General features: G+C 42.9%; 1 protein-coding gene across 1 annotated transcript in view; it reads left to right on the top strand.

Moving 5' to 3' along the window:
* The first annotated feature begins 361 nt into the window (after positions 1-361).
* Positions 362-8,895, top strand: part of IMPG2 (interphotoreceptor matrix proteoglycan 2) — a 28,760-nt gene continuing 20,226 nt past the window's right edge. Inside the window, exon 1 of the mRNA XM_085572396.1 lies at positions 362-8,353. Coding sequence (XP_085428522.1) covers positions 8,042-8,353 — 312 coding nt within the window. The 5' untranslated portion in view covers positions 362-8,041. The remainder of the gene's footprint in view (positions 8,354-8,895) is intronic.

Below are 8,895 nucleotides of genomic sequence, written 5' to 3'. Positions count from 1 at the left end.
CAGTGGAGCTGGAGCTGCTTTGGTGGGCTGGAACTTGTCATCTCCTCTCCTGCCGTGGCCGGCGTCCCACGAGGAGGGGGATGTAGCTGTGTTTGTGAGCTGGGATTGCTGTTCCTGTTGGAACTCAGAATGTCTCTCAGACATTTTTAGAGGTTCCAGGCCTTGGTCAGAAGCATTTGAGACCCTGGCAGGCAGCTGCAAACAGCTGTGACTTTGAGTTTGAGCCATGGAATGGGTTACCAACTTTGGAGGTGGAACAAGCAGTCACAAAGGGTTAGATAGCATAGTAAAAGTAGTTACAAAACAGAGGGGAACTTTTTTTAGTATTGTACAGGGGGGTTTTAACACTTGTACGGGGGGGGGGGGGTTTACTTTGTACATGGGGGTCAGAAGTTCTAAGATGGAGGAAAGTGGGCTGATCCTGTTCTTCCTCCTTCTTCCTTGCCTCCATGTTCTTGGTGATGTTGGCACTCACAGATTGGTTTAGAGTAGAAAAGCACTTTGTAATATAGGTAGTAGGTATTGGGGGAAAACTATAAACATGTAATTCATAATATATCATATAAAAGATAGCAGCAGCCCTGGGCGGGGGGAGAAGAAGAAGACACAGACAGAGAGGATGTCAGGGTGTGTGTGTGCCTCTGCCTGAGCTGTGAGCAAACCACAGCAGCCAGAGAAGAAAATCTTTTAGGTAACTCACAATAAACTGCCTTGAGACTGAACAGCAAGAGTCTGAGCAGTTTTTCTTTGGAATCATGGGTTGGAGGAGGAATTTCACCACCACATGGGACCCCAGAGCAAGGCTGGGGTTCTCACAGTTCCCACGTGTTCAGGCTGCCCATGAGCTCTGTTTGCTTTGGATCAGCTCCCAGCCCTTTGGATCTCGTCCCTGGGTGCTGGTGTCTGACAGGGCTGGGTGACCTGAGCCCACTTCGTGTTTCTGCGGGGAAACACCACGCAGTGTTTGTTCTGGTGCTTGCACATCTGCCTGTCTGTGCTCCTTCCTGCTCCCCGTACCTACGTGTATGTTTTTATATTTTGCTTACTGCTCAGCCCAGATGACCCAGGGAATCACTCGTGCAGGTATGAAATTGCATTTCGTATGTCTGTGTCAAATTCACAATAAACTCTTCTTTATTGTGAATACAGTCCCTCTACCTGGAGTGGCTTTCTTGTGTAGGTAGAATTAAAAATCAAGTGTGGGTCCTGGATTAATCCTGAAGAAAAACCATAAAAAATCTTGTGTGTTTTAAGTGGTGCAAACAAGCACAAAATTGAACCTGTGTTTACCTTGAAAAGTGATGTGTTCAGGCATTTCAGTATATGCCATGTGCATTTTGAGTGACTTCCTTAGAGATGCCTAGTACAATTGATGAGTTTTTAGGTGATCAATAAAGTAGGCATTTGAAAAATGTTAAGGGGAATTAGAAGGCAAAAAGAAGGCAAGCCTCATCTTTCTAGTAAAGTAATGAAAAATCAATATTGTGCAAAAAGTGAGCCTGGTTACAGCATAGTGTCCTTAAAACCGTATTTTCATCCTCTTGGAAAAAGTTGTAGCTGATCATTTGACCAAATTTGGTGTTTGACTGGTTTAGTTAAATTTATTAGGGGTTTAGTAGGTGATGTTCAAGTGCTTGCTTTTTAATTTTCAGCCAGCTGTGCACTGGAATTCTGTCAGAAAATTTGGTAGCTCCTGAGAGCTTGTATTTAAAAGCCCCTCAGTGCCAGGAAGAATATATTGCCTGGCCTTGACAAAGAGTGTGCTCTGCTGTTTCCTGAGGAGCTGGGTTGGTTACACAGTCTTGGGCTGTGGTTGTCACCATGGCTAAAGCAGTGCCTAAGGTGATGCTCGTGACAGAAGTGCCCTGTTGGAGAGCTGCCATTTGTGGGGGTCAGTGGCAGAGAAAGTCCTCTTGGACTTTTTAAACTCGGAGAATTCACTTTTACATGTCTGTGACCAGTAATCTGATCTTGAAGTAGAAATTGAGAAACATATTAGGGCTTTCCATTTGTAAACGGCTCCTGTTTTGAAAGTGTGATTTATGCCACAGCATTTTGTGTGGGGCTCCTTGTGTACTTTGAGGGTTTTTCTTTTAAAAACTCAAACAGCTTTGTTCAGGGGCTCCTGCCTGGGTGGGTCTGGGCTGCCCCGAGGTGGCTCTGACAGGCAGGGCTGAGTCCTACCCTGGTGGCAGTGACAGCTCAGGGAAATTCTGGGTGAAAAAGGGCAGAAACTTGGTACAGGGAGAGGCAGAGGGAGAAAAAACATGGGAAACAGCTGTGTGGGGAATGCCAAGGCTAAAGGCACCACGCCATGGCAAATCATGTGTTCCCTGCAGCTGAGGGAGGACTCAGACTGGAGCAGGCAGAACTCCCCTGGAGGAGCTGCTGCCCCTGCAGGGTGTGCACTGGGCACGGGAGTCCAGAGTGAAGCTGAGCCTGGAAAGGGTGAAGAAGAAGTGGTGTGTTGATATTAGTCTGCTCCTCATTACCCAAATGTACTCAAACATGCAGGAAATTAGTTTTTCCTAAGCTGAGTCTGATTTTCCCATGGAAGTAATTGGTGAGTGATCTTCCTGGCTTTATTTCAACCAAGAAACTTTTCATCCTATTTTCTCCCTGTCTTACGGAGATGAAGGCAGTGAGAGAGTGGCTGGGTGGGTGTTTGGCCCTTGGCCAAGGCTAACCCACCCCAGAGCTGGGTGCTCAGTTTGTCAAATAGCAATTTTGGTCCTTTTGAGATGGCCTTAGTTGCAGCACGAGTGTGCACAAGGCTGGCAGGGACAAGGTGGGATGCAGGGGTGACCTGTGGGGCAGGAGCTGGAGGTCAGGAGTGCCTGGAGGCCCCTCAGAGGATGCTGGGCACCGACCTGTGGCCACCTGGATCCAGCCCCATGAGCCTCAGGATGGGGTCAAGGCTTCCCACAGCAAATCACGTATTTTGTTGACCTCTTCTTTAGCAAATGGGTGATACAAGACTCAGCTAATGGCTAGTTATAGGTTTGAACAGACCAGAACATTAAAAATCCTGTGGCAGAGCTTTTACTATTCATCACTTTGCTTTGGTTGAGTTTTATTCTGACCCTAGTTACACTGAATAGTTTGTAAGAAGTAAAATCCCAAACTGGTTCACCTCTACTGAAAAGTAGAGTCATTACTGCTTCTGAACCTTAAACATGATGCACTAAAATGCTCTGATGCTGTTATTTGGTGACACTCTGTTACAGATGTAATATGCTTCCTATTGAAACTGGAAAAAGAGGCATCTTGAAGTTATGTGAACTTAATTGGGAAATGTTTCATCAGACCAATTAATAATTAAGAAATAGTTTTTATTGCAGTTCTAAGATGACAAATGAGTAAATAAACTAAATCCCTCCAAAACATAACCAGCATCCTCAAGAAAATACCCTTAAGAGAGGCTATCTTGTCTAAATGACGCTTTTTAGTAAAATGATTTACTGAGCTTGTCAAAGATTTGGCAAACTCAAAAGCAGTCTTGCACTGTGCTGGCTGAAAACAGGTACCAGTGTCCATGAGATGGAAGCAGGCAGAACTACACTTCAAAGCTTGTATGGAGTTTATTGATTTTACTTGTACAAGAAAATACATGATGTTACTGTTTAAACTCTTGAATAAGTATTTTCTGATTTGTTCCTGTGGAAGTTTTTATATTTTGTTAATTTTTTAGAATTGTTGTGAAGATCTCACCCTGTCAGTTTAACATTCCCTGAATTATGTTTTGGTATAGTTAATTATTTTGTGGAGGAAAAGATTCTTGACTTAAATAGAAAGTTCATCAGGTTTGCCTTCAGGTCTGCTTATTGGCACATAAGGCTAATGTGTCTGTGAGGGGCAGAAAGTGTTCCAGACATTACCTCAGGGACCCTGTGGTCTCTGGGCATGTGCTGCTCCTCTGCTGTCTGTGGAATGGACCTGTGAGTCTGGCTGGTGCTGGAAGCCTTTTTTGGGTAATACAAAGACTGACTGAAGGAGGCAAGAGATCAGCTTGGAGTGGGGTTTTCTTGGGGATAGGCTGGATTGCAGGGCCAGCTGCAGAACATGTGAATCATCAAACAAACCTGGCAAGGCCAGGAGCCAGGGATGATGCTGTGTATGTTAGAGGGAAGACTTGCTGCAATGCTTGCTTCATGGCACAGGTATGACCACCAATAAAAAAAAGTGATCCTTTAGAAGTGAAAGAAATATCTCAATATAATGTTCAGTTTCTGCCCAGCAGTCTTACCTCTTGTGCTGTATATATTAACAGTATGACAAACTCAAAGAATGATTTTCCCTTCATTCAGGAAAGACTTGTTTCTGTCAGAGCATGTCTCCCACCCTTGGTAACTTGACAGTTGCTCCAGGCTTGCAGAATTGGCTCCAAGCAGCTTGGGTTTGCTGTAAGAGTTGTGTCAAAGCTGTTCCTTTTCCTTCAGGCTGCCAGTCCTCGTGTGATTGCTCTTCTGAAATGTTTTTCACATTTGGCCCAGAGTCGTTTCATATGTGTGTGTGCATCCCATTACTGGGTTTGGAAACTGATGTGTTTTGAAGATTTCCAAATAAGCAGAGTAAAATTAATTATGAAAAGAACCCATCTTCTTGCAGTGATTTGAGTGGAGTTATGGTGTTTGAGCGCACTGGGGAATGTTTTAAAAACAGAGTGGTTTATTTGGTATACACAGTTATCTTTGTGTTTTATCTCTTTGCATTTGCTTTCTCTACAGAACTGCTAGAAGGCAAAATGTATTTTTATATGGGACTCCAGGATATTTGGGATATAAGAGGCTTAGCAACCCAGAGACGCACATGATGTGTTGTATAATGCAAGTGACCCCAAATCTAAGTTGCAAAATATAACTGAAATACTGCTAAGCCTAATTTTTATGAAGTTATGAGCAAAATAGTTACATGAAAAATTTCTTCTGCACATGTGCTTTTTGGTGTGCTATCAGAATCACAGAAATATCAAGAACTAATACATTTATCTTACCATATCCAGCTTCAGTTTCTGATTTGTTTTTTATCTAGTGGGACTCCTGCTCCACCTTTGGATGCTGATGTTACCACACTGAGAGGTCAGTTTTTATCTAACTGCTGTTAAGGCTGATTCTGAATTATCAGAAAATTGAGACATTTACACCTCTCTAATGCCATTTGTAGCCTGGAAATCATGTTATGTGCTGACATTTCATTATTTCATGAATCATGAAAATCCTGCTCAAGAAATTAGTTCTGTGCTGGTTTTACTCATGTTTCCAAAAATACCTCTGCTTAGGCAGAATGTTAGCATCTTATAGTGATTAGTGTATTTGATACCTTTGCTCAGGCTCTTCATGTGTCTCCTGTGCTTTTGCTGTCAAGATAGTGGGAATAGGAATCAAATTTGACTATTGGTTTATGCTTGCTGAGCTGCTTCTGTGGGTATATAGCAGAAAACCAACAACAAACAAAATAATGCTGTTCTCTTTCAAACTCAGATGCAGCTGCCAATGTTCCTCCCCCTCACGAGGTCTCCGTTGAGAGTCCTGCAGGTGATGCCATCCATGAGCATGACAATGTAGACACCACTGTGAGTGGGATTTTTACATTTGCTTCAACATTCTGTTGCTTTCCCTACATGATATTGTTTATGGTCATTTACATTTTAATAGCAATTAAAAGTGTTATGAATATAGTGTGTTAACACAAACTAGGATTTCATAGTGATGCCTTTTTCTTGGTCCTAAAATTAAGAGCCAGACAAGGTTAAGGGATAAAGGGGTTTAACCTCAGTATTTAATAAGGATTTTTATGATGCACCAACTGTGAGGCCTCTGGGTGTTTGGTCTCCTGGCCTAACAGAATACCAGGACTGTGCTAAGTATCAGACTTAAGGAATTATAAGTATGCATGTTTAGGGTACTGAGAATAACCTAAGAGGTATATTTTTAAAAAGGCAAAAAATCATCACGGTAATAATAAAATCAGGGTGTGAATTTCTAAAGTTTTAAGACATTTTCCTGGGTAGATATTTTTTCCATTTGGAGAGGCTTTGAAATGCCTCTTCCCCTGCAGTGGGAGATAATACATCAGTTGAACTATCAGGTGAGGATTTTGCTAGTGTCACAGGACTGGAGAGGGAATGCCTAGTGGCTCTGAAAGCTCCAAGAAGAGTGTGGAACACTTATTCCTGTGGAAGCACAATATTCCTTAGGTTGCTGTGCTAGAGTTTCAAGGGTCTGCAGAGTACAATTGTGTAGGACAGCAGAGAGGTGGCCTGGGCAGCCTTGAAGACTCTGATACTCTGCTCTTTGCCCTCTGTTGATGTAGGTGAGCTTTTATTTAACATCATACAAGTCACCATTTCTGCAATATTTAACCACAGCTCACAACGCAGAGAAACCTAGACCCCATATTTAAAACATCTCTGTAGAAGTGAGCTGACCACCACGTAGGTCTCAGGGCAGTATTTGCTTCTAGGAAACAGATCCTCCAGATGTAAATTTAAATCCACACCCTAGAATCCAATTGCAGTATTCATGGGCCAACATGGCTGAAGACAAGTTTGTAAACCAGTGTTATCAATCATCTGACTTTTGTTTCCTTATAAAAATGAAATATCAATGGATCCCAGAGAAGCTCACAAAGTTTCACATAGTGCATGTGTGAAGCTGATTTATTGTACTGGATTAACTGGGCCATGTTGTTCAATAACCTGGCCCTGAAACAAAGGTGAGCCAAACTGTGCTTTCTTCTAGAGCTCTCAGTGCTGACTGGAGCTCTGATGCTGGGATAAATAAAGAACATGAAAGAGCTTCTGACTGAAGTGCAGGGACCTGCCTTATCTTATGTACCAAGAACACTTGTATTTGGTCCCAAGAACAGCATTATTATTTAGAAACAGAATTTCCTGGGATATTTTTACTGGAGCAGAGAATAGGACCACTCAGTAAATTGGGAAGGAACCAGAATTAGATTGCTGCTGCTACAGAATTTTTACTCTTTACAGTTAAATCTCACCTCATGTATCTTAGCAGCCAAAATGCATTGCTGATTACAAGGCCAAGAGTGAGCAAAGCTCATCTTCTGCACTTTGTATGCTGATTAGTACTATGTATATATGCCAGCTAAATGTGCATCTCTCAAATGCTAACTTTAGGTAATGTACCAGTCCTCATAGTCTTTGGACAGAATTATCCAGTGAAAAAGGAATGTGAGGGGCTGGAAAGAGAATTTAACTAAAAAATTTTAGAGGGTTCTTAAACAATGTAGGAATTGCTCACTGATGGCAGATAAACTTTCTGAAGAAAGTTTTTTTCCATTTCCTGCATGATGCATAACTTAAACTGCAGCTTCATTGAAAAGATCTGTTTTACTGGCTCTCTATTTTTCCTTTTTAATATGAAAAAAGCAGCAAATATGTATGTAAATAGTCAAATACAAAACATCTAGCAAAAGACATTTGGCTGAAACTAACAAGCCAGCCTTCTCTTCCCTCCTAGACAAGTATCTTTTTATTATTATTTTTCTGATGAATTCAGTACACCACAAGGAATAGTATGCTATTTTAAAAATACTAGGGAAGTAAGCAGAAAGCATGCCCAGTCATCCAAATTAGATTAAAACTTGGCATTCACTGCTGCCTGAGGCAACAAGCTGCATGCATCCCTGCTGCACTGCAGCCACTGCCCTGGGGTTTTTTGGGCAGCTGCAGAGCAGCTTTAGCTCAGCAGAGCTCCCATTCCCCGTGCCCACTGTGTGTCTGGGGGGATCCTTCCCCTCCTTTGGGTCTTACTCCAAATGCAGAACTTGGCAAAGGCAGCTTGTCTCCCAGCTGGAATAGTGACGAGGAGCCTTGTGACAAATGAGTAAATTTTGGGTAAATCAGCCTACAGTGACTGGGCTCAGGTGAGATGTTTGAGTAGCCATGGTTGCCCTTTAAACTGCCTCGTGAGCAGTCCACCCATCTGTACTTACATCTGTACTTCACTTTGTACCTGAGGTCAGTGAGATGGGCTTACACTGAAGGTGTCCAACTGGAAAACAGAATTCTCTCCAAATGAGAGTTCTCAGGAAATGTTCTTGCTTACCAGACTGCTCGTTAGTCACTGCCTCTGTCCCAGGGCAGTGCAGGGTGTGCTGGTGGCTGTGCTCTGCGCTGCAGCATCCACCGTTCTCTTACCTGCTCTCCCTTCTTCCTCCCTTCCAGATCAATAACGAGATCAAGCAGCAGGATGAAAAGCTGGTCAGGCCTGTAACTGAGCAGATGATTGAGTTCAACATTTTGATTGTTGGAGAACAGTACAGTGAGGAGCTGAAGGACCCATCTGCTGCCAAGTACCAGCTGCTGTCTGAACGATTCATTTCTCAGGTGATTCCCTTCCCTACCCTCATTTTTCCTTTTGCTGGCTCTGCAAAGCAATAGCAGCAAAAAGCATCCGTGTCAGGGCTGCTGATTTTTGTGTACCTATGGTTTCCAATATTTGTTTTTTATTTTGTCTATAATGGTGGTAACTATATTGCTTTCTTTTCTCCTTGGAGAGGCATCTAAGTTGTCATATCACAAGGCTTATCTTTTCTCTAGCTTTGCTCCTGCTCAGCCCCATTTAGTTGGGGTTGATTCTCTGAATCCTTATTACTGGGGCTAACCCTGTGCCAGATCCTGGGCCAAATGGGAGAGGGATGTACTCTTCACTGCAGCCAAAACCCACCACCATGGCTGTCACAAGTTGCCAGCGTAGGCTGACATCTGTTTTCCTATGTGAGTCCAAGTAGCAATGCCACAGTATGTGTGTGTGTGTGAAAAAATGTCAAATGGGACAGAGTCCACCTGGCACATGGATATTCCACTCCTTTGATCCCTTGCCTGGTTTTCTCTGAGTTTGAATAAAGAAGCTCTCAGAAAAAAAAAGG

The sequence above is a fragment of the Lonchura striata genome, chromosome 1 (genome assembly GCF_050655825.1).
Source record: "Lonchura striata isolate lonStrDom1 chromosome 1, ASM5065582v1, whole genome shotgun sequence".
Lineage (NCBI taxonomy): Eukaryota > Metazoa > Chordata > Aves > Passeriformes > Estrildidae > Lonchura > Lonchura striata.
The sequence above is the reverse complement of the archived record's forward strand: the minus strand, read 5'-3'. Positions and strand labels throughout refer to the sequence as shown.